The 26,611-nt window shown below is 40.5% G+C and overlaps 1 protein-coding gene and 1 long non-coding RNA gene across 3 annotated transcripts in view; one reads left to right on the forward strand and one right to left on the reverse strand.

Annotated features, from left to right (window-relative positions):
• LOC133384986 (uncharacterized) overlaps window positions 1–26,598 on the reverse strand; it is a 47,046-nt gene extending 20,448 nt beyond the window's left edge. Inside the window, exons 1-4 of one of the 2 annotated variants that reach the window (XR_009762744.1) lie at window positions 25,362–25,704; window positions 16,176–16,348; window positions 14,990–15,137; window positions 10,998–11,056 (exon numbers count right to left, since the gene is read on the reverse strand). This is a non-coding gene — a long non-coding RNA (uncharacterized LOC133384986). Of the gene's footprint in view, window positions 1–10,997; window positions 11,057–14,989; window positions 15,138–16,175; window positions 16,349–25,361; window positions 25,705–26,519 lie in introns of those variants that run through there. The other variant, XR_009762745.1, reaches the window with a different exon arrangement.
• LOC133384983 (glycoprotein Xg-like) overlaps window positions 1–26,611 on the forward strand; it is a 35,951-nt gene that overhangs the window by 3,922 nt on the left and 5,418 nt on the right. Inside the window, exons 2-8 of the mRNA XM_061627034.1 lie at window positions 15,105–15,146; window positions 16,600–16,641; window positions 17,793–17,858; window positions 18,015–18,080; window positions 18,684–18,722; window positions 19,477–19,548; window positions 22,379–22,435. Coding sequence (XP_061483018.1) covers window positions 15,105–15,146; window positions 16,600–16,641; window positions 17,793–17,858; window positions 18,015–18,080; window positions 18,684–18,722; window positions 19,477–19,548; window positions 22,379–22,435 — 384 coding nt within the window. The remainder of the gene's footprint in view (window positions 1–15,104; window positions 15,147–16,599; window positions 16,642–17,792; window positions 17,859–18,014; window positions 18,081–18,683; window positions 18,723–19,476; window positions 19,549–22,378; window positions 22,436–26,611) is intronic.

Raw genomic sequence — 26,611 nt, forward strand, 5'->3', positions numbered from 1 at the left:
ATGGCCAGTTTTTCCTATCCTAACCATGATTGCGTAGGCGTAAATCCCATTGAACTCAATAGGCATGTAAATGATCAGACCTGCTTTTCCCCTCCTTCCCCTCTCCTCTTCCTTCTTCCTCCTGTCCCCTCTTCCTTCTTCTTCCTCCCCTGCCCACTCCAGCACTCCCTCCCCCCCCGGTCAGTTTTACCTATCCTAACCATGATTGCACGGGAGTAAATCACACTGAACTCAATAGACATGCAAATGATCAAACCTGTCCTTCTCCTCCCATCCCCCTCCTACCTTCTCCCATCCCAGACGTCTCCTCTGCCTTTCCTCCCCTCTCTCCTCCTCCTCCTCCCCCCTCCCCATCCCTTGTGATCAGTTTCACCTATCCTAAACATGATTGCAGGGGAGTAAATCCCATTGAACTCAATAAGCATGCAAATGATCAATCCATTCTCAGCAGACTTGCACAGGATCCCATTTCTTACCTCCCAGGGAAATTCACTAATAGGCAAAAAACCTTGTGGTTTAAGAATGTACCTATAGCCCACAGATATTTCTACCAATCTTTAAAAAGCAAGGAAATTGGGCTGCTATAGTGAATGCCCCAGGGGAGCAGGAGACCTGACCTCCTGTCTGAGATATTGTACTGCCCTTCAAATTTGTCAAAATGCAAACACAATTTGGGTTGGTCTTTCACAGTCCAATCCACTTGTTGTGTAGCTTGGAAGAATTTCATAATCACTCTTATAACAGAATCCATAGACTGCTTTAGGATTTCAGTGATCTCATACGTGTCTGTTCATAGGAAACCTCAGTCTTACTAATAATTTTTGTACTGCTTTTGCATATTGACAGTTCTGGCAAAGTGATCAAATCATCCCCTTGTAACACCTTAACTTTCTGATACTATGCAATGGAAATAATGTCACACTGAAATCATTTCCAAAGTGTTCAACATTTGGATGTAAGCCTACTAAGAAATGTTGTAAACTTCCTTTTTCTTGAATAATTCCACACAAAAGCTGCAATCTTGCAGTTATTTCAATGGAATATGCAGCCTAATCAAAGCAGTTTTACTTGGAAACTGAGTTCAATGCTGCTTACTCCCAAAGGTACCTTGGATTGCAGCCTTAAGCACACATTGCTGTATGTTGAATTGCAGTTAATGGTCTGATCCTGCACTTTTCTACATTACTGTTCAGTTTCAGCTCCTCAATACCTGTGAATAAATTATTATTATGACCCTTACATACAATGTAGTGATAATTATCTGCAAAACCTTGCTTTCAAACAATTTTATTCCAAGGAACCCATACCAGACAACAATACAGCTCGAAATCAGAGCAACAGCCTTAACAGTTCCGTAATTTATTTATTTTTTAAATTGCTGGCCACACAATTTTTAGTTCCCAGTAACTCTTTTTCTTTGAATTAATCATAATGCTGAAAAGAGGGATATTCATCCAAGCAGCCAAAGGAAATATATGAATATGTGTGTGGGGAACAGAGGAGAGACTGGGCTATAGGTTTGGGGGTTCAGAAATATTATTGAGAGGGTAGTGCCCACTCTGCCCAATGCTCACTCTGCCCTGATGCACTGTTCCCGCCCTCAGCAAAGCACAACACTACACTATTTCTAAATAGTCCATGCTCCATTTTGATTCTTTCAGATGCAAATATATCTGACAGCCCTGTTTGTTGTATATATGCATCCTGACTGCTTCTGAAATTATGTCACTGCATAATTATCCAAATTAATCTGCTTCAAGACATCAAATATCCATCTAGGGCACTGAAAGGCTGACACGAGGACTGCAACCACATGTGCCATGCCCTTCCCCAGAAGTCCCATACTTAAGTTGTTTTTGAATGTCATAAATTCCATCTCACCTCATGACTTCAAGAGGGTGAGTCATGTTGGTGACCTGCTAGTGAGAGATGCACACATCCAAGAGCTTGTGACCACTATCTTCATAGAAATTAGTTATGGCCTTTGGATCATAAGCAATCTCCTCCTTCTCTTCCCTTGGGTTATGAGGCAATGTCCAGGTGGCTACTAACAGTGCTGCTGATCAATTTGCTTTCCCTGTCTGTAGAATACAGTGAATTTAGGAAAATGTGCCCAACTGAAACAAGTTCTGAGACTGTATATGTTACAAGGTTCCTGCATGAATAGGGGGATGGATACCTTCCAATTCTATAATTCTAAGCAAATGATGAGGAGCTGGAGAAGACACTCCAAAGGTTTGCCAGTGGCTATAATCAAGATTAAATAGCAAAAATGCAGTTTGTTTTTCTGTGACTGACACCAAGCCCTGTTTAATAATGCCTAAAATATCATTGATCCCCCTGCCAATGCAGTTTGGAAAAGCTTTTTTTAAGTGTGGGATTTGTGTGTGTAGTAGAAAGTGGGTGCTTACCCATGGATAAAACTATTTATGAAAGGAAGAAAAACAGAGAACAGTTATACCATCCCCCATTGCAATGTCATGTGTACATTATTAAAAAGTATTATAATGACTCTCTTGAACAAAATGCTAATTGGTGGTAGTTGTGTTTTTACCAAGCAAGCACACATTTCTTCTTCTGCAAAGCATGCTCTTCGTACTGCACCAAGGTTCCCCATAATATTGTACACTGGATCTGCTTCTCAGTACCATCACAGTGCTGAGGAACAAGCTGCTCCCATTGCTCAGATAAAATGATAATGTGAGAAGCCATTAGCATTGCTGAATAAATGGTCTAAAATGGCACATCCAAGAATATAGAGCCACTTGTTCAAGCAGAGTGGGGGGGGGGACTGTGTTTTTTGGCACTTTCAAACATTGGATGAATGGATGCTTAGGTGTCACTGATTTATTGACTAATGGGGGTATTGACTAATTGGGGTAACGTGTAATTTTCTTACATATGTAATCTCAGTCCAGCATATAGCAAGCAAAACCACATATGGGACAGAATGTTTAGCTGTGGCAAGTTCCATTGTCACTTTGGATGGGCCACTTGACTCCTAGAGTGGTCACTGATACATTGCCAAAGAAGAAGCAGCTTAGACCTAATCACTATAACTCAAACAGAAATGCAATGCATCTCACTATAGTGGGAAAGACTAACCAGGTGGCCTGTGTGCCTGCCTACTCAGGGTGCTGTCCAGGTGCTACTGATGGGCAATGTCACAGCTCCTGCTGTCAGTTCTCAGGAGTTCTTATCTTTAAACTGGCCTTCAACCAGACAACCAAATAGAGGACTGTCCTCTGTTAACATAGCATCAGGCCTGGTGCCAGACTGGGGGGGGCAGGCTTTTGGCATATTTCAGATGATGGGATCCCATCCCCCTGTTGCACATGCCCAACCAGGGCAGGGCCCAGGCCTGCTTGCAGTAGCTGTGGTGACAATCATCATATGCTTTGACTACCATGACTGCTACACTGGTAGCAGCACCACTCACTGTGTTTCCTGGACATGCTTCAGCAGTGGATAGGCAGTGGCACTTTAGAATGGAACTTAAGTTTGGCTGCTGTCCTTGGTGGCCATCTGCTGTCTTAAGTTAGCCATGCAGTGCCCCAGAATACAGCTCTGGGAAATCAATACATTTCATAGTTCTGCTTTAGGTAACTTAAAATGCCAGTTAGCCACTACAGATGTGAGGTGAGCTTGGCTCCTGTTCAAGAGCAGCACCATTGTCCACTGCTGAAAAGCATCTGGGGACCTGGGGGAGAAGGCAGTGTATCATGATGAAGTTAGATCAGGCCAGAGGAAGGGCCCTTCTGAGCCTCCAGGGCCTTGGCCAGTGCCTGACCGGGCTAACCACTGGCACTGGACACATGGCTACCCTACTAATTGCACCCAGTAGTGGTGCATATGCTCCCCTGACATCAGCATCGTGGCTGCTTACCTGTATGGCACTGGGGCTGGGTTGCCGTTAGTTGGATCCACCGGACCAGTTCAGCATCCTACCCTGTCCCATCCAGTAAGCAGCAGTAACAACACTGGTGTCAGGATGGCAGCATCAGCCTATCACATGCACCACTGCTGATTGTGCCCATCAAATGTAACCTTTCCTTTAAGATTAAATGTGTTTAGAGCACAAACCAACAATGGGTTTTACTGGGGGGTTACTTTGAGGAGGGTGGTAGGTTAACTGGTGAGCTTGGCCTGTCTGAGGAGTTAATTAGCATGGAAGTCAGGGATGACTCCTAGAGATACCAAGGAATTATGGGAACGCTATCAAAACGTTTCTTTCATGAACTCCCCCAGCTTCAGTCACAGTATATTAAGGCTCTATATTGTTGTTGTTATGTGCCTTCAAGCTGATTACGACTTATGGCGACACTATGAATCAGTGACCTCCAAGAGCATCTGTCATGAACCACCCTGTTCAGATCTTGTAAGTTCAGGTTTGTGTCTTCCTTTATGGAATCAATCCATCTCTTGTTTGGCCTTCCTCTTTTTCTACTGTCTTCTGTTTTTCCCAGCATTATTGTCTTTTGTAGTGAATCATGTCTTCTCATGATGTGTCCAAAGTATGATAACCCTAGTTTAATCATTTTAGTTTCTACTGACAGTTCTGGTTTAATTTGTTCTAACACTCAATTATTTGTCTTTTTCGCAGTCCACGGTATGTGCAAAGCTCTCCTCCAACACCATATTTCAAATGATTTGATTTTTCTCTTGTCCGCTTTTTTCACTGTCCAACTTTCACATCCATAAATAGAGATCAGGAATACCATGGCCTGAATTATCCTGACTTTAGTGTTCAGTGATACATTTTTGTATTTGAGGACCTTTTCTAGTTCTCTCATAGCTGCCCTCCCAAGTCCTAGCCTTCTTGTGATTTCTTGACTATTGTCTCCCTAACCCTGTACCAAAGTATTGATAATCCTTGACAAGTTCAGTGTCCTCATTGTCAACTTTAGAGTTACATAAATCTTCTGTTGTCATTACTTTAGTCTTTTTGACGTTCAGCTGTAGTCCTGCTTTTGTGCTTTCCTCTTTAACTTTCATCAGCATTTGTTTCAAATTATTACTGGTTTCTGCTAGTAGTATAGTATCGTCTGCATATCTTAAATTATTGATATTTCTCCCTCCAATTTTCACACCTCCTTCATCTTGATCCAATCCTGCTTTCTGTTTGATATATTTTGCATACAGATTAAACAAATAGGGTGATAAAATACACCCCTGTCTCACAATTTTCTGATGGGGAACCAATCGGTTTCTCCATATTCTGTCCTTACAGTAGCCTCTTGTCCAGAGTATAGGTTGCGCATCAGGACAATCAGATACTGTGGCACCCCCATTTTTTTTAAAGCATTCCATAGTTTTTCATGATCTATACAGTCAAAAGCTTTGCTGTAGTCTATAAAGCACGGGGTGATTTTCTTCTGAAATTCCTTGTTCCGTTCAATTATCCAATGTATGTTTGCGATATGATCTCTGTTGGCTTTCCCTTTCTAAATCCAGCTTGGACGTCTGGCATTTCTCACTCCAGATATGGTAAGAGCCTTTCTTGTAGAATCTTGAGCATTACTTTACTTGCATGGGATATTAAGGCAATAGTTCTGTAATTACTGCATTCTCTGGGATCCCCTTTCTTTGGAATTGGGATGTATATTGAATGCTTCCAGTCTGTGGGCCATTGTTTAGTTTTTCATATTTCTTGACAGATTTTTGTCACAATTTGGACAGATTCAGTCTGAGTAGCTTGTAGCAACTCTATTGGTATCCCATCTGTTCCTGGTGATTTGTTTCTTCGAAGTATTTTAAGAGCAGCTTTCACCTCATTCTAGAATTTCTGGTTCTTCATCATACAGTTCCTCCATGAATGAATCTATCATCCTGACTTCTCTTTTATAAAGTTCTTCTGTGTATTGCTTCCATCTTCCTTTTATTTCATCTCAACCAGTCATTGTGTTCTCCTGTTGATTATTCAACATTCCTACTCTTGGTTTAAATTTCCCTTTCATTTCTCTAATCTTTTGGAATAGGGTTCTTGTTCTTCCCTTTTTGTTGTCCTCTTCTATTTCTAGACAATAACTATTGTAATAGTTCTCTTTGGCCCTACATACTAGTCGCTTTATTGTTGCATTTAGGGTTCTGACCCTGTTTCTATCTCCTTTTGCTTTCCTTCTCTCTTTAACCATTTTAAGAGTTTCTTCAGTCATCCATTGAGGTCTTTCTTTCTTTTTAACTAGAGGTATTGTCTTTTTGCATTCTTCCCTGATCATGTCTCTGACTTCACTCCATAGTTCTTCTGGTTCTCTGTCAACTAAGTTTAAAGCCTCAAATCTGTTCCTTATTGATCTTTATATTCTTCTGGGATGTTATTTAAATTGTATTTTGGCATTATGATTGCTTCGTTGTTCTTCTTTAGCTTTACTATGATTTTTCATATTACCAGTTCATGATCTGTACCGCAGTCTGCTCCTGGTCTTGTTTTCGCAGAAAGTATGGAACTTCTCTGTCTTCTGCTACCAATTATATAATCAATTTGATTCCTATATTGACCATTTGGTGATGTCCACTTTTACAGTCTTCTTTTTCGGTTGTTCAAAAAATGTGTTGGCAAGAAACAAATTATTGGCACATCTTGTTTTGGTGTGTGATCAATTTCCTCCTGTACTTCTGCGTAAAATCTCTCCAATTCCTCTTCTTCTGCATTTGCTGTTGGAGCATAAACGTGGATGATGGTTATGTTAATAGGTTTCCCGTCTAATCTCATTGATATCACTCGCTCAGACCTTGCGTTGTAGTTCCTAATTGCTTTTGCTACATCACTTCTCACTATTAAAACAATCTGGTTTCTTCTTGATTTCTCATTTCCTGCATAAAATATTTTGTAGTTGCCTGATTGAAAATGTCCCATTCCCGTCCATTTTAATTCACTCACGCCAAGTATTGTAATGTTGATACGTTCCATTCCTTGCTTGACAATTTCTAACTTTCCCTGGTTCATGCTTCTCACATTCCTTGTTCCTATTGTGTGCGTCGTACAACTCCGGACTCTCCTTTCACATCTGTGCGCATCAGCCTCTGGGCTTCCTTTCGGCTTTGACCCAGCTCCATCATTAGTCACAGCTCTACTCGTACTTGTCCTTTGTTCTTCCCCAGTAGCTCGGTGAGTGCTTTCTGACATGGGGGTCTCATCTTCCAGCACTATCTCGTGTTGCATTTTGGATACTCTGTTCATAGGGTTTTCGTGGTAAGAGGTATTCAGAGGTGGTTTACCATTGCCTTCCTCTGAGTTTGGATGCATGTTAGTCTGGTGTCTCAGCTTTGACCATTCCGCCTTGGGTGCCCCTGCTAGAAGTCTAGCCTGTTGGTCTAGACTCCTGACGGCATTGCTCTCAGCTTCTTCAACACTCTCAAGCCCCCTCACCACATTAAGGTGTTCATCCTAAAGGGAGAACACTCTATATAGCATGAATTAAATCATTGCTGCTCTAATAATGGTCTTTGCCACTCCTTTGCTTCCCCAAACCAGTTTATTTTTCTGGAGTGTGTGATTCTCCTTTGAATGCACTGCATGTTTTATTTATTTTTTATTTATTTCTTACATTTATATCCAACATTTCCTCCAAGGTGACATGCATGGTTCTCCCCTCCCCATTTTATATTCACAACAACCCTGTGAGGTAGGTTAGGCTAATCTTTTGTACCAGAGCCATCTTCCTTGAAAAGATGTGTTGTCCTGAGCTCCAACTGTAGAGCCACTCCAAAGCCAGTAATGAGGTACCTATTGAGACTACAATGCAAATTGCCTAGATAACAGTGTCCACAAGGAGATGAGTAATGAAGTGCTCGTTCCATCCAGTGAGTCACTTATCACATCCCATTTCCTCGGGTTTTAAAATACAGATACCCTAGTGTAAAATTTAAGGGAGGCACAGAGGAGTAGAATCATAATCCGTTTTTTGTTCATTAGGCCTGCCCTTCTCCCAGTTTTCATTAGAAAGCAAACACACCCATGTTTCAGGAGGGTTCCTTTTTAGAAAAGTAATCTGCATGTATAACTGGGTTTTCAAAATACTGTTATGAGCATGGGGGTTGGAATGGATGATTCCTATAAGTCCCCTTTCCAGCCTCTGATTTGGAATCCTATGCTTGGGGGCTGGCTCTGCTAGCCAGATGAATCTTCTTTGTTAACCAAATAGATTGGCCAGGTAAGATAATGGGCCGATCAGTTGCCCAGCAATGGTGAATGGGCCAGGAAGACCATTTTGTCATTGAAACTCTTCAGGGGAGCACCCCCACCTCCTGGAGCCCAGCAGAGGCTGGTAGTTTGAGTTATGTCTAGAGAATTGCTGGGAACTGGAAGGCAGGCAGAGAGACTGGCTCTCTGCACCATGGCCTTTGGGGTGCCTCCTGCATGCCAAAACTGGATATTGGCCTGCTGATGCATTGAACCCCTCCATCCTTGAGCTCAGGTTGGAATGTGTGTAAATAAATAAACCATATTTCATAGAGACACCACAGTCTCTGCAACCTTCTTCCCAAAGGAAACTAAACCCTGAATGATTGCAGGGACCCCCGAAATCTCACCGCTCGGAGATTGGGGGAGGCGCACAACAATACTCTTGATCTGTTCAGCTCAAGGTTTAAACTTTTGGGAACAAAGCTATGCAATAAAAAAGGAGGAACCCTGTCACATGTCTGTTTTGGTTTGTATTCCACAGGGAAATTTTGGTTTTTGTTTGTGGTTTTAATAAAAAAGGACTATTTTTACCAATCTGTTTGCACTGCCTACATATCTCTAAGCCTTCAGATTATATCACCTGCTGTTTCTAGTGTTAATTTGTCCTCGGATCCCCACACTGGGACAACATTTACAGAATGAACCTGGACCTCAGATGGAATTTGCAGATGGAATTTAGGATGCTTTCAGCCAAGGATGGGGAGCCTGTGGCCCTCCACATATTATTGGATTTCAACTCCCACCAACCCTGACCTCATGCTCACCATGGCTGATGGGTGTTGGAGTCCAACAATATCTGGAGAACCACAGGTTCCCTATCCCAGCTTTAGGCCTACTTATTGCCTCAGTGTTCAAATTAAGTCTATCAGACTGCCCTAACATAACATTTCCTAGAGGTGGGTTCAAAGGAACAGTTGTTACGACATGTGCTCTTGGGAACCTGAGTGTGTGAACTTGCCACCCACATGTCCCATGAAACACACCTCCTTGAGAGGAGGGGGATCTTTGGCTAGGGATAAAACAAGTGCTTTGCCCTGAAGTGTGCCTAAATGGTGTGTGTATAATCCACCAAATGCAGGTCCAAACCAGGCTAAAGCAAAGCTTTCTTTTATTGAGAGAAAAGAGCAGAATAGCATTACAAAATTACTGGGTGTGTGGCAGCATTAATCATTAATGTCCTAACCCATTAATAACTTTAGACTAAAGAGATTAAAGGACCCTATTACTATAAAGAGTGATAGGTAGGAGAGATTACCTATCCTAGGCCCAGGAGTGGGCAGTTGAATACAGCTTAAGCGATGTGGAAGAGCTCTGGCCCCAAAACAGGAAAGATTCTGTTTGTCTCAAAGCGTGTGCTGAGACACAAAATCCTTTCCTGGTTTTTCTCCCTGCAGTCCTGCGTGGAGAGCGTTGTTACATGTGTTGGAGCTCAGATCACCATTTTTTTTTCCTTCTCCAACTCAAATCTCTTTTAAAAAGACACTTTTTCTCTCTCACCCCCCTGCAAAGGAGGGGTCTGGGTATGAGGTGATTTTATGTGTGTGTGTGTGTGTGTTTCTAGCTGACACTGAGAAACTCAGGCTACTTTTCTACTTTTCTTTGAACAATGGGATATTTCTTCTAGGCTTGAGGGAAATCTGCCAAGGAGAAGATAGCATTTATTCAGTAGCTCTTCGTTATTTTGTTGCTCACAAAATGACCTTGTTGTCCTTCACACAATACCTCAGGAATGCATAGCCAGCCATACAAGGAGGTGTGTGGGGTGGGAGTTCTAGTTCAGCAGGCTCCAGGGCCTTCAACCTTATAACACAGTTAAGGGGCTGTCTGCCATGAGTGTTGATTATCATGTGTGATTGTTGCTGTGGTGTTAAACCAGTGTGGTTTAATAGTCAATCCCTTTTCCAGGGATCTCTGGAAATTGTAACTCTGAGGGTAGCAGGTGTCTCCTAACAACTCTCAGCAACAAACTACAGTTCCCAGGATTCTCTGGGGGAAGCCATGACCGTTTAAAGTGGTATGATACTGCTTTAAATGTATGGTGCAGACAGAACCCTCTCTCTCTCTCTCTCTCTCTCTCACACACACACACACACACACACACTGGAGAAGGGAAAGACACCCCCTCAGCCAAAGGCCTGAGTAAAGAAAATGTTCAAAAATCCAGAGCTGCACAGATTAAAAAAAAATCTAACCACTCAAATTTACCTACTCATGTGGAGAGCTAAAACCATCTCATAATATGATCAAGCAGATTGATGACCCTGCCATAGTAAAAATAAATATCCTATTGCATGGATTGTAGCTATTATGTTCTCCGTTTCCGTGTCACTCCAGTAGTCCACGGGAATGTGAAGTGAGGTAGTGGAAATTCATAAAACATTATTATTATGGTCAGCATTTTTCAACCTAGTGCCCTCCTGATGCTGTTAGACTACAATTCCCATAATTCCTGATCACTGAATATGTTGGCTGGGGCTGATGGAAGCTAAACAACATCTGGACAATACCAGGTTGGGGACAGCTGGTCCATGTGGTAAATATTTTGAATATAGCTGTTTTGATACCAAAGAGTTACTGTAGGCATTCCCAGAGTGTTGGGCATGCCAAGTAGAATTCTTTACTTTTCTTCTTTGAATGGTAGACTCAGCCAGTGTTCATGGTTTATGAAAGCCCCTTTAGTTTAAAAGAGGTTTGCCACCATGCAGCAGGGTGCGGTGGGGGCTATTATTCAAGACACAAAAGTACAAACTGGATTTTATGGGGTGCCAGTTGGAGGAGAGAATTCAAGATTTTAGGAATAAATCTTACTGACCTCATGGCACTGTTGAAAACATTTTTATTCCTTTGGGAACAGGTGTGAGGATACGATATCTGCAAACAAAAATATTTATTTTCAAACAATCCCATTCATCTTACTTTGGGAATTTGTAAGTAAGTTTACAGAATTATAGTCAAACTGCCTTCTAAACTCTAGGGGCTCCATCACGTGTTTCATGTTCAATCTGATGACTGGTGTGTTTTATGAAATATCATTATGCTTTCTTTCTGAGATTTTCTCTCCTAGTGTGCAGCAGCAGCTGCGAAAAAGGTGAATGTCAGGGATCATTGGGAAAGGGGCAGAAAACAAAACTGCCAATATCATAATACCATTTATACAAATCTGTCTTTTGACCACACTTGGAATACTGTGTACATTTCTGGTCACGTCACCTCAAAAAGGATATTGTAGCGCTGGAAAAGATGTAGAAAAATGCAGCCAAAATGATCAAGGGGTTGGAACAACTTATTAGGAAAAGTTCCAACATTTGGAGCATTTTAGTTTTAAAAAAAAGGTGCATAAGGAGGCATGATAGAGGTGTATAAAATCGTGCAGGGTGTAGAGAAAATGGATAGGGAAGAGTTTTTCTTCCTCCCTCATAATACTAGACCTCAAGGACAACCAATGAAGCTGAATGTTAGGAGATTCAGGACACACAAAAGAAAGTATTTCTTCACACAGCATATAGGCTGTAAACACACTAGTCACCAGAACAAAGTGTTTTCATTAGCCTCACCTGGAGGGGGTATGGGTTGATCTGCTGATCATTTGCAAAATCTCTTTGAACCTGAATGTTAAAAAATGCACTCAAGCTGATCCCACCAGGTTTTACTGTAAAAAGGGGTGGCGTTTGACTAGCATCATATGCCCCTGTTTTCAGAAGAGAGAGGTGGAGACGCACTGGAACCGGCAGAACAGTGAGTGTGTTTCTACCCATAGATGTAGAGATGGCTGCCAACTTGGATGACTTTAAAAGCTACATCCATCATCGAAGGCACTATGCCTCTGAATACCACTTGCTGGGACTCATGAGAGGGAGAGTGCTATTGTGCTCACGCCTTGCTTGTGGTCTTCCCATAGGCATCTGCTTGGCCACCATGAGAACAGAATGCTGGACTAGATCCAATCTGGCAGGGCTCGTCTTATATTCTTAGAAATGCAAGTTCTATATTCTGATGGGAAAATTTCTAGTGAAGCTTTCATCGTGAAGAGCTGGCATCCAAGGGAAGAGGTACCAGAGATCATATCGCAAATATACATTGGATGATGAAAGGACCATATAGATTACAGCAAAGCCTTTGACTGTGTAGATCATGAAAAACTATGGAATGCTTTAAAAGAAATGGGGGTGCCACAGCATCTGACTGTCCTGATGCGCAACCTATACTCTGGACAAGAGGCTACTGTAAGGACAGAATATGGAGAAACCAATTGGTTCCCCATCTGAAAGGGTGTGAGACAGGGGTGTATTTTATCACCCTATTTGTTTAATCTGTACGCAGAATATATCATACAGAAAGCAGGATTGGATCAAGATGAAGGAGGTGTGAGAATTGGAGGGAGAAATATCAATAATTTAAGATATGCAGATGATACTATACTACTAGCAGAAACCAGTAATGATTTGAAACAAATGCTGATGAAAGTTAAAGAGGAAAGCACAAAAGCAGGACTACAGCTGAACGTCAAAAAGACTAAAATAATGACAACAGAATATTTATGTAACTTTAAATTTGACAATGAGGACATTGAACTTGTCAAGGACATCAATACTTTGGTACAGGCATTATGGAGACAATAGTCAAGAAATCAGAAGAAGGCTAGGACTGGGCAGCTATGAGAGAACTAGAAAAGGTCCTCAAATGCAAAGATGTATCACTGAACACTAAAGTCAGGATCATTCAGACCATGGTATTCCTGATCCCTATGTATGGATGTGAAAGTTGGACAGTGAAAAAAGCAGATAAGAGAAAAATCAACTCATTTGAAATGTGGTGTTGGAGTTTGTGCATACCATCGACTGTGAAAAAGACAAATAATTGGGTGTCAGAAGAAATTAAACCAGAACTATCATTAGAAGCTAACATGATGAACTGAGGTTATCATACTTTGGACACATCATGAGAAGACATGTTTCACTAGAAAAGACAATAATGCTGGGGAAAACAGAAGGGAGTAGAAAAAGAAGAAGGCCAAAGAAGAGATGGATTGATTCCATAAAGGAAGCCACATACCTGAACTTACAAGATCTGAACAGGTTTATAACAAATGCTATTGGAGGTCATTGATTCATAGGGTCGCCATAAGTCTTAATCTACTTGAAGGCATATAACAACAAAACACTCTGTGCGGGCATACCCTTTGTTTTTACCACACCAAGTCTACCACAAAGAGCCTTTACATAATGAATTCTCATGCATCAGCTATGCTGTCTTGAAAGGCTTACTTTCAACATTGCATGGAGGAATTCCACCCCATTTTGGACATTTACAGTAATGGTGGCTAACAGTGGTGTGAAGATTCTCAACACAACAGAAGTGATCTATTGAATATGCATACTGTAGACAGTGTATGGGGAAGTTCTGGTCCTCCAGATGTTGCTGAACTACAGCTCCCATCATCTCTGGTCATTGGCTATTCTTGCTAGGGCTGATGGGAGTTGCAGTTCAGCAACATCTGGAGGGTCAAAGGTTCCCCACTCCTGCTGTAGACCTTAGAGCTGCCTCAGTTATATATATAAGTACTCTTTGCAAGGCCACTGTATGGAATATGGAACATATAGCCCATTTCATTTATTTGAATTTATATTCCGCCCTTCGAGAAGGAACCCAAGGCAGCAAACAAAACACTAAAAACACTGTAAAACATCTTGAAAACAGACTTTAAAATACAATATATAGGGCTTTGTACAACAAAACTAGAACCTTGAACTTGCCCCGGTAGCTAATGGGCAGCCAGTGAAATTATTTCACTAGAGGTGTGACATGTTGGTGATACCCTGCCACAGTGAGCAGTCGAACCGCCACATTTTGCACCACCTGCGGTTTCCAGACCAACCTGAAGGGGAGCCCCACATAGAGTGCATTACAGTAATTACAATAATCCAGCCTGGACATTACCAGTGTGTGAACAACAGTTCAGATTAACCAAATAAAAGAGAGTAGTACAAGGTCAGTAACTAAGGTCAGTAACTAAGGTCAGTAACTAACTCCTGCTTTTCTTGCAAGGTAGAACAGGCTCAGAGGTACATCATTCTTAAGCTCATTAACTGGCTTCTAAAACCTTTCCTTTTGCTTTCTTGCACCTGACAAGTGCTTAAGAGTTGCAGAAATTATCCTGAGGGTAAATGTAAATGTACTGCCTTCAAGTTGATTCCGACTTATGGCAACCCTATGAATAGGGTTTTCATGAGGCTGAGAGGCAGTGACTGGCCCAAGGTCACCCAGTGAGTTTCATGGCTATGTGGGGATTCAAACCCTGGTCTCCCAGGTCATAGTCCAACACCTTAACCAGTACGCCACGCTGGTAGGAAAGTACCATTAGCAAGACCACTTCTTCTTGCCTCTCTTTAAAAGCTTGGCGCATGGACAAATGATTAAGAGGGCAAGAAAGATCCTGAATTAGGAAAATATCTAGCCCACTCCAGAGGTCTAATTCAAGCATTTTATTAAAGGATTCAAGATAAAAATGAGTAATAGAAATTGGAGGCTGCATTAAAATGAAAGTACAGTGTTTTCTATCTAGTCCCTATACTTAATATAGATTCTAAGATTAGTTTCAGTAGCGTCTTCTTCACACCAACGGCATGCTTTCCCAGACAAAATGAAGACAAAAGGTTGAATCCCCCCCTCCATGAGTGCTTCAGATTCTCCTCAATCATAGGGATCAGGGAAGGGCAGGTACAAACTGGAGAGGACTTTCTTTTTGGTTTCTTTTGGACTAGATCAGCCCAGAAGAACCACAATCTCATGAATTTATATACAAACCTCAGGCTACATGCTGTTATAGCAGGGTAGAATCCTTGGCAGGTAATGATTCTGGGGAGAAAGTGAGTCGAAGTTTTGGATGTTGCAAGGTCTTTCTTTTGTGTTCTTTTCATAGGCAACGATGACTTTGACTTATCCGATGCTCTTCCTGACACAGGTAAGAATCATGGGAAAATAAATTTAATATTATTTATTTGATCAAAATATTAAACTGAATGAAATGGACCCTCTTTCAGCTTAAGCCAATGACAAAATTGACATTCATTGTACAAAAATAAATATGGAATACTGGATGGATTTTTTTTAAAAAAAACCAAACAAAACACACAAATAACAAACGTATCGAAGACATTCAAAATTAATTATTTTTAAAGGGGGGGGGGAAGCGAGCATGTTTAATATGACTTGCTGGATATCTCCCTCTATTGGTCATGACCAAAAGGGAAACCCAAAGCTAGGATTCAATGTTTGCGTGTATGTGTGTGTGTGCACGCCCCATTCTGTATATGCTAATTTTTCCTAACCCATTCTGCACTTTTTTGCTAAACTACCTATACAGAGGGTGGCCTATACATGGCCCTCCCAGAGCCCCTCAACAGATGCCACTGAGCGTACAGGCTATTTCTGCCTGTTCTTCTTTGTCTCTTTTTAAACTGGAACTCAAAGAATGGTTTAGGGCAGGTGTGGGGAACCCATGGCCCTCCAGATGTTGCTGATCTACAACTCCCGTCATACCTGGCCCATTGGTCATGCTTACTGAGGCTGATGGGAGATGTAATTTAGTAACATCTGGAGGGCCAAAGGTTCCCCGCACTTGGTTTAGCAGTTCTGGGTGGCACCTTCTCTACATAGGAGTAGAGCTCAGCCGGGCGTGGTTCACAGAAGATGTGTGTGCAGTTGGATCTTGGCCCAAGAATCCTTCATTTTTAAATATAATTTCAAATGTCATGAAACTTGATTCTTCTTGGTTGAACCCAGGGTATCCAACAAAAGTTACTTGCTAACTGAAAAAAAAAATGAACATAATATAAATCCAGAGGGGACATTTGAGTTCTTTGTACTTTAAAGCAGAGGTGGAGGATCTTTTCCAGTCCAAGGAGCATATTCCTGCATGGGCAACCTTCTAGGGGATGTTGTAGGAGGGGACAGAGGCAAAAGTGGGCAGATTGATGAATGTGAGTCTTACCTTCATGCTGTAGATGACATTTCAGCAATCTAAAAGCCATTGGTTTCGACACCCACACACCTCTCCATCCTCTGTCCAGGAAAGCAAGAGGTGCTATTGCAGTTCAAGGACTCCTTCCAGCTATGTAAACGTGCTTGAGGATGGGATAGAGCAGGACCAGAGATAAGGATGGCCTGGGGAGGGTACATAGTACACAGAAAGAGTTTTTGTGAGGCTTAGGTGGCCATGTTTGGCCCTCAAGCCTGGGATTCCGAACCCCTGCTTTAAAAGAAAAGGCTGAACATGTTTCACAGTGAAATTGTATGTAAAGGTCCACTCAAAATAAGACCAATAGGACTGACTCCCAGGTAAGTGGGTATAGGATTGGTATAAGTCTTCTTTCGATAAGCTGTACAGTACACTAACATTGATTTCTCATGTTTAGTTACTAAGAAGCCTCCTCCAACTACCAAAAGGCCTTCAGTGGGTGAGTTTTAATTGCAGATGCTATAAATATACATGCCGTGTATATGGTGACTGAAGCCACCCCAATGCCAAAGTCTCCCCATATGCTCAGAGGCACATGTTACCAAATTCTTCCAAGCTCCACAGGAAGTGGATTGGACTGAGAAAGACCAACCCAAATTGTATTTGCATTTTGACAATTTTGTAGGGCAGTACAATATCTCAGAGAGAAGGTCAGGTCTCCTGCTCCCCTGGTGCATTCACTATAGCTGCCCAATTTCCCTGCTTTTTAAAGTTTGATAGAAATATCTGTTGGCTATAGGTACGTTCTTAAACCGCAATATTCTTTTTTTGCCTATTAGTGAATTGTTTCCTCTTCATGCTCACTTCTGTTTGCACTGGCTTGGCCTCTCCAGCATTCCACAAGCCTCCTTGAATCTTATTTATTTATTTCATTTATCAGTCACTTTTTACAAACAAAAAGTCTCAAAGCGACTTGACAAGAAAAAGTCAAAAATATGCCCACATTTCATTGAGTGTCAGCAATGGACAACCACCTCCCCCTTCTATTCTGAAGAAAGGAGAGTGACAAAGAACTTCACTCTGTGAGTGAGCATGGCGATGACTGGTGTAGGTGCCTTTTTCCCATTGATTGGGAGGCTGATGCAGGAGCATGTCTGCACTATTTTGTGTCCTTGTTTCATTTTCTGTTCTTTTATTTATTTATTTATTAAATTTATTACTCGCCCATCTGGCTGGTTGTCCAGCCACTCTGGGCGACGTACAAGAAAAAACAATACATTAAAATGTTAAAATTTAAAACCATAACAGTAAAAACCTAACCCACCCCAAAAGCCTGCCTGAAGAGCCAGGTCTTCAAGGCCCGGCGGAAGCTCATCATAGAAGGGGCATGGCGGAGATCATTTGGGAGAGAGTTCCACAGGGTGGGGGCCACTATTGAAAAAGCCCTCTCTTTTAGATGTGACAGCCATTTGCCATGCCTCCACAGCTGCCATTTTGTGAAGGGTACCATGGCAAATTCTAAATGTGCCCATTGGCCCCAAAAACTTCACAACCCCTGTGTTAAACTAAGGAAGGTAAGATTATGGTTTTGCTAGAGAAAGAACATGTATGTAGATGATATTTAAATCTGGAAATGTTTATCATTAATAGGTGACAACCCCAGACCTAAGCCGTATCCTGACCTTGGACCACAATCAGGTGGTCAAGGAAATAACGGTATGAATTATTTCCATAGTTAAGTTTTAAAATAAGTTTAAGATTTAAATGGATTTAAGATTTAACAGTTAAGATTGAAAATGAATTTAAAGTCGTATTCATTCTGCTTCCCATTTTATTTCTGTTCATGGAAATACTTCTGGAAATGTTTAATAGGTGACAACTCCAGACCTAAGCTGTATCCTGACCTGAGACCACATTCAGGTGGCCATGGAAATGATGGTAAGAATTATTTCCATAGTTAAGATATATAAAAAAGCCATTTTTTATTTCTGTTCATTGATATATTTCTGTCAGCTGCTGAAATGATTAGTGTTCTATGGTTGCTTTTCAGAAAGCTTGTACAAATGCTTAACTGTATTGGAAATGCTAATAAGATCCCCCCCCCAAATGTTTTAGCATAAGTTTTCCCTATCGTTATGAGATCTTTTTAGCAATATTCTCTTAGCATATCTGACAAGAGCAGATCATCCTCCTGAAATATATTGTGTAGTGTACTGTGTAATTTTTAATAAGCTTTGTGGAAGCTATGGTCCTCCATATGTTGTAGGACAACTTTCATCATCCCTGACCTGTGCCCATGCAAGCTGATGGGAGCTGGAGTCCAATAATATCCAAAGGGCTACAGTATTCCCATCCCTGAATGGTGGATTGCAAATAATGCTGAAAAGTTTAGGCATTAACATGTAATGGCTATTAAAGTTAGATCTGAGTTGCTCCAGTTTTTCTTTTTTCTTCAAAATGTTTTCATTTACTGGTGAAAACTGGTATTTTATCTTCCTTGACAATGTTCATCCATTTGTAATACACTTCAATTTCTTTTAGATCCTGATCTTCATTTAGGAGATGCCCTTGGTGGTGGTGGTAAGTGTTTCTCCATCCCCCATCCCAGTTTAGCTACATTTTGCAATAATATTTTCATCTGTAAAGTTCTAGTTCTTGCAAAGATATTTACCCTGCAGTTCTAAGGCTGTTTACTTGTAAGTAAGTCCTGTTATTTTCAATGGTGCTTACTCCCAGATAAGTGTGCATAAGGTCACCTTGATCATGCACTGTTTGATAAGAATCATGTGTTGCATCTTCCACTGAAAAGGCTTGAGACAATAGCTTCTAAGTGTGTTTTGCCCTTTGTAACTGTACCAGTTATGAAGAATGATTGGTGCATGCAGTGACCTTCTTGTGGCTATCACATCTGTACTCTCACTACATGCATAGAAGCACCAACAGAATGAAACATAAGCAAAGTGGCTATTTTCTCCTTGTTACAAACAACAGACTAAAATCTGGAAAATAATTGGATGGTGAAACAACCTGTTTTTGTAATATAACACATATTTATTTAAACTTAATTGTCAGGATTGATTCAAGCTAAACATTTGCACTTAGAAAATGAAAAAGAAAGTTTAAAAACCAGGCTCTTTTTAAAAAATAAAGGCTAGAGCAAGTTAGGCTCTACCTTTCAAGCCCAATAAAAACCTTCAAGATATTGCTAGAAGAAAAATTCAGCAAAGGCTAAATAATTAAATAAATCGGTACTTGTCTCATAATAATTTGGGTTTAAACATTCTGTGCATTGATTTGATTTTTGATTTCTTCAAATTGTATCTGTGGTTTATAGATGGTCACCTGAACCCTCAACCAAACCCACGGCCACGGCCACGGCCACAGCCAGGAAGCCATGGTTATTCTGGTAAGTATATATTATGGTAAATGTAAAAGGCTATTTAACAAACAAACGATGTCTATGTATTTTGATCATGATTACTGAATTTAGGGACAAAGTGATCCCATCTGATACATGATAGACATGAAGGTAAGGAGATCTGACTTTGAGGTACTCTCAAGCCTAATGATGGGCTAATTCAGTCTTCTACAATCTGATGTGCTCCAAATGTTTTGGACTATATCTCCCATCAACCCTTGCCAGAACACATTTCCAAGGGCTGATGGAAGATGCAGTCCAAAACATCTGGAGTGCATCAGGTTGCGGAAGTGATTTAATTAGATGTTATGCACAAGCAACACATTCCTTAAAGCCCTGGTGTATATTTTGAAAATATAATCATTATACTTTTTTGTCTAAACAATGAACACATTTATTTATTTTGTTAAATTTCTTAAAACTGATGGAGTCATTATTACAACCAGAATAGCTGTTTATTGTGTGATAAATTGACCCATTCAGGATTCCTTTCTAAACTCTTGCAGTGCCACTTTCGAGACAACAGATTCCTCCAGAATTATGTGTGGTGGTCTATTGGAGGTCTCACTGTACTCACTCTGGCATTTACATAAGCTAGAAAGGGGGAACAGATTTCTGTGAACCAGTTTTGTTTTGCTAATCTCCTGGCTAGCTGATTGTGATTTGTATGCTACCTAACATAGCATGGAGAACCAGACTTGGATCATGTGACCCGACTGTGATTTCCAGTGTTTGGTTGCCTCCATGTGAGCAACCACAAGACTAATTAATTCTGAACTATTATGAAGGACTTTTTCTGAGGATCAGGGATAGAAATAATTGCAAGTGTTGGATCCAGCTCAATCAATTGCTTGGTGATTGTGTGTGTGTGTGTGTTTGTGTGTGTGTGTAAAGAAAGGTCTGCTTAACTCTTCCTTATCCACCATTGTCATGCTGCAAATTGTACCCCCCCAATAGATTTTCTATCTGCTGCATTTCAAGTCATGCATTTCAAGTGATGTGGGAAGCCACATGGCTGTGTGTTTTGGAGTGGGCAAATTGTGGTGAAGAAAGAGTTAAGCACTACCACTGTCCTCTTTATTTGCTCTTAATCACATTCTGCAAACCTGCTTATGCATACATAGTTGAGTGCATTCACACATGCACACACACACACTGTGGTGTTAAGAAAGTATTTGAATATAACTTGTGTTGAGTGAGTGTAACTTGTAATTAACATAGCTGGTGGGATGAGTGGGCACTCAGCAGGCTAACTGCAGAGGAAGCCCATGAAGAGCCCAAGGGGATGTGCGTAAGAACAGGCATTTGCAGTGGCTGCTGAGGCAGCTGTTTCAGTCTGCATGGTCTGGGACAAGCAAGCAGGGATGGGGAAGCAATTTGATTCAGTTTGCTTTTAAAGGTGAATCTACCTAATTCACACCTTCCAAAACCTTATGAGAACTGAAACACAAGCAAATTTGCACTCCTCTGAATTTTGCAATGCAGTTCACCAGCCAAATAATGTGTACAAAAATGCATATATTGGGATAAAGTGTGCATTAAAATTCATGTATTAGTGAAAATGCATTTTATTGTGAAAATTGGTTTGCAAAAACATGTATATTAGGCAAAATCACGTACAAATGTGTATATCAGGAGGAATTTGCACTAAAATATTCATGAATTTTGATGAGGACTACAAATTAATGTGGAAATGTGGAGAACTGAACTTAAGACTGGAAAAATGAGAAACTGTGAAAAACTGAAAATGGTAGATTCACTCATTGCTATGACCAAGTTAGACACCCTGTAGTTGCTGGATGGGGTGAAGTTACTCCCCTGTCTCTATTCTGATAGTAAGTTCACAGGAGTTGCCTTATGGGCCTGCCTTCTAGCAGGATTCTTTCATAACTGAAAAACAGACTTTACATATCTAGAACTATGTTTTACTGATCCAAGCAACTACTATAACACAGTGTGTACTTACTTTGATATTGATCTACTGCTCTAGACCCTGGTGAACTGGAACACACACAAAACATGGACTGGATTCCTTAACATTACAACTTGGCCACAGTAGTTTAGGCATTGGTGACTTCAAGTTTGGATTACTGCAGTTCACTCTATGTGGGGCTTCCCTTGCACTTGACCTGGAAACAGCAATTAATGCAGAATGCTGCAGCCAGATTGCTGACAGGGTGAGACCATATTAGCATATAACACTTCTGCTCAGGTGCCCACTCGAGCACTTTGTTCTGCAGAACAGGCGTTGTTATAATACTCGTTCTGCTCTTGTAAGAAATCATTCCTTTAGTGTGGCAGCACCTACCCTTTGGAATTCCCCGCCTATTGACATTAGACAAGCACATTTGCTGTATTCCTTTCGACGCCTGCTTAAAACTTTTCTGTCTAGGCAGGCCTATCCAGACACATGGATATTGATCTGTTTTAATCTTTTTAGTTAGTAGCTGTTTTAATAGTTTTAAATATGTTTTGCATTAGTTGTTTTTAATTGTTTTATTGATAATTTTAATGTTTTTTGTAAACTGTTTAGCTGTCTTTATATTCAAGCGGTATATACATTTTGTTAAATAAATAAAAAATAAGATTTGTTAAATTTTAGGTTTTGGTTTCTTGGGAATGGTTAAATATCAGCAATTTTGTGATCTCAGCTTTCAGATGGACTCCAACAAATCACTTTGAAGCTGAAGGCAGCCAATTTCTTATTTCACAGATTAAAGAGAGAAAACTATGCAAAATATTAGTATTAGTCCTGGGAAAAACTTGAAAAGATAATTTGGAGAGAAATAGTAATACCATAATTTTATTTTATTTTTAGATAATTTTAGTGATTTGGATCTCAATGATGGGAAACCTCTACCTCCAAGGTCACCAGGTACTGTATCAGGTTCTTTGAGTTGGTTCACAGTCCTCCTGTTAATATGGCAACATTAGATTATATTGGGTTACATTATATTGCTACTCTATATGTTATATTATTATATATTGCTGCTCTTCTGTTACTCAAAGGCTCTTTGATCCAGCATAGGTTTTTGTGAATAGAAGGGGCAAGTGATTTTTTTTTTTGTGCGAATTTCATCTTTATTGCCCCCTCGCACTCCCCATCTGCTCCAGCAGGGACCCTCCAAAACTACTTGGGAGGTGGACTTCCGGGAAGGGTGACTTCGCCTGTGCCTGCCTTTGAGATGAGCTCTTGTCTCAGAAGGAAGCTTTTTCAGTTTTAAAATCAGTCAGAACGTTTTTTTTGACTGGTAAAGACTTTCTCCCGGGCAGGGAGAAGCGTAGAGATTAACCACAAAAGCCTGTGTTTGTTGGGAGGACTGAATTTCATTAGTTTATGAGAGAAGGTTCAGCCAGCAGTGCCGGACGGATTTTCAAACAAGCTCTAACTGATTAAGCGACACGTTTATCTTTTCTTTAAAGAAAAACGGATTTTAACAGGCAAGCATCCTTCTTTCTATTTTTATCATCTGGTTTAAATTGTTGCAGCAAAAAGAGATTTGTCAATGAATCAGCTATAAAGAATCCCTGGGTGAGTTATAACTCTTCTCTTTCATTCACGAAATTAAGGAGGAAAGAAATTGAAAAAGCTTATCTTTGTTTTTATTGCAAAAAGCTGGCCTGGAATTGTGCATTTTAAAGATACAAACGGATGAGGGATTTCTATTCCGAGGAGAAAAATAAATATATCTGATTTATGCATTTTGGAGTATTATATGTCTGGGACTATTTTTTTTGGTCTATTCCATTTTGACGAATCTGCTTGTTCAAGATGCCACTAACTGTTTTGATGCTGTGAACTAAATTTGTTTTGCATTCCTGAACATATAAGAGATAAAGCAGGCTGTGCTGTCTACACTGTGATGTCATCAGGCTTGGAATATTAACCCAATTGTTGCTGGAATAAGAAGTGGTTTTTTTTTTCTTTGTGGTTTTAAGAATGGCAATCAAGAAAGTGGCTAAGACCCTGGAAGTAATTATGTTTCAGAAAATAATGGATGAGATTGAGATAACGAAACAAACCCTGAGACAGGGTAGACAGGAGATGAAAATTGAATTTGGCAAAATGAAGCAGGAGCTTAAAGAAATAGGGGATCTTGTGAGAGAGGAGGTTGATGAGATCAGAGATACAACTGGACAAGCATTAGAAGATGAAAAAAGAAAAATTAAAGGGAAGATGCAAGCCCTGGAGATTGGAACAAATGTGGAACTGGAAAAAGACTTGGAGTTTATGGATATTAGAGATAAAGTTTACTGTTTGGAATTCAACGTTGTCTCTGAAGAAATTAATGAAGATATTAGAGATAAAGTTATCAATGTCTTGGATAAATTTCTGGACTGGAATGATGTGATGGAGCTTGACATAGAAAAAATATATGGAATTAATTACAGATAAGTGACAATGGAAAAACTCTCAAGAGATGTGCCAGTGCATTTCGTAAAAAAGAAGAACAGAGATATGACTTTACAACAATATTTCAGCAACACATTCAGAATTGATGGCAAGGAAATATTTGTGATAAAGGAAATTCCCATCAGACTCTTATTATATGACTATGGCTATGACAGCAAGATTATTATGGGACACTGATAATGGAAGAATGGCTACTGAAATTACTGGACTGAATAGGATTATTATGGGTGCAAGGATGGAAGATGGAAGATGGAATTACTATTGATAATGGAAGAATGGCTATTGAAATTATTGGACCTAACAGATTTGATGAGATGGATTAATTGACATGTTTATTTGGAGAAAAATTGATAGATATATTTCTCAAGGAATTGAAACCTCTCTTTGACTTTTTGTGGAAAGAATAAAGTAATGTTTATGAGATTTGATGATTAATTAAGATAACTACTGGAGGAAAGTGATTTTGTAATATAATTTAAGAGACAGGTTTGTTATATATTGTAGACTTATAACTGATCTGCGACAAATCGGAAGTCAACATTTTATTTTATTGTTTAATTATTTTTGTTTTGTTTTGTTTTGTTTTTGAAAATTTGAATAAAAATTAATGATAAAAAATAATAATAAAAAAAACCAAAACTACTTGGGAGGTGATGCTGGGCATTGTGGGGGAGGGGGGAGGAGAAATTGACAAAAATAATCTCCCTCCTTCCTTTAATGGATGCTTTCTTTTGATCAAAGAAACTTCTGAAACCAGAGCAACACTATTGGACAGAACACTTTTTTTCTTTTACAAGTTGCAAAATACATTCAGACCTAACTACCAAGTATGATTTGTTGTTACATGAAAGTGCTGAGGCTCCCCACCTCCTTTTCTCCCATCTTTTGCACACAAGGGGAGGGAATTCAAAGTTTCTGTTCACAGTTTGTAACAAATTAAAGATTCCCATTTCATTTGAATCTGGAAACTGTGGCTTGTAGAAACCATAATTACCTAAGAAACTGGACAAAATGGAATATTTCTCCTTCTTCCTGCCCCATTGGAAATAATTTGGGTTTTGCAATCTTTTTCAGAAGACTATCAGAAAGATGTTTTGTTTTCAATCAAGAGTCTTCTGAGAAATTTGGAATGTTGGCACTTCTGGTATACCAGACCCTGTCAAACAAATGTGCCCATACAAAGGGGAAAAATAGTGTTGGGGTTTGCTGGTTGGTGATGGAAGAGGTCCTCCTGAGCATTTGCAGAAACATCAGTTTCTACCCAAACTAATTGAACAGGAAGACACTGATAGTGAAAATTTCCATGTGCCCTGGTGGAAATGGATGGGTCCAGATCATAAAGATGAGGTCTGCAAGGCCTCTTTCATCACTAGCTAGCTCTCCTTACCATTGGTCCTCTCCGTTGCAAGGGAAGGTTTGCTTCAGAAAGGGGGGCAGACTGGCAGTGAGCCCATTACTAGCTGGGCCTGAACTTTGGTAGAGTTGGCTCTGCTCATGATAAGTTGCTGGTGGTGGTCACAACTCTTGAATTTGCCATTCAGAATTCCTTTGCCTTTTTAAACCTGGATGCATCAATAGGCTCAAGCAGGGTAGGTACACAGCTGAAAGGTTCATGTCCATCAATAGCTCAAGATGTTTTGGACTGAAATCCTAAACGCCATAACAGTGCAATCCTATCCCATTGAGTTTAGTGTGATTTACTTCCAGGTAAGTGGATACAGGATTGCAGTCTTACTAAGGAGTAAACACAGGGAGAAACACACTGAACACAGTTGGAAATACTTACTGTATGTATAAACATACAAGTGTTTGAAGTGGCAAGCAAGCAAGTGAAGCTACCTACTAGATGGGCTCCTACTGATAGGAAGGATGGGATATAAATCTGATTGATAGATAGATAGATAGATAGATAGATAGATAGATAGATAGATAGATAGATAGATAGATAGATAGATAGATAGATAGATAGATAGATAGATAAGGGGTAGTCAGTGTGGTGCCCTCCAAATATTGCTAGACTATCATCCCTGACCATTGGTGGTGCTGGCTGGGACTGATGAGAGTTGTAGACTGACAATATCTGAAGGGCACCACATTGGCTATATCTGTGCTACATGTTATGTAGCAATATGCTCTTCACCTTGTACTGAAACTGCAGCAAGCTCTTTATAGAGGCATCTTGAGAGTTCAAGGTAAAAACTACCACTGAATCAGCCAGCGTGCTTGAAGTAAGAGTCAAACATAAAGTCTTATGGTGATTATACCCTCAATGTCAGCATTATTTCAGTTGCACTATCTGAAGACTAAGTCCATAGACTAGAGCAGGGGAAACAAATCCCATCATCCCTGACCATTGGCTATGCTGGCAGGGGCTGATCTGAGCTGGAGTCTCAGAATCAGGGCCAGCTGCAGGCATTCTGGGGCCCTTGGGCATCAGCCTGCCCTGGGCCCCTCCGCTCCCCTTGCGTGATCCGCGGAAGCAGCTGCGGAAAGGATCGCAGGACAGCAGCTTTTGAGCCACCCGCCATCCCCCCGCTTGTCCTACCTTTCTCTCTGCTGTTTTGCGGCTGCAATCACTCCACACACAGGTTTGCCATCAATCAAGATGGTGGCCGAGGTTTTCCTAAGGGGCTGAAG

This window comes from Rhineura floridana, chromosome 5, assembly GCF_030035675.1.
Source record: "Rhineura floridana isolate rRhiFlo1 chromosome 5, rRhiFlo1.hap2, whole genome shotgun sequence".
Classification (NCBI taxonomy): domain Eukaryota; kingdom Metazoa; phylum Chordata; class Lepidosauria; order Squamata; family Rhineuridae; genus Rhineura; species Rhineura floridana.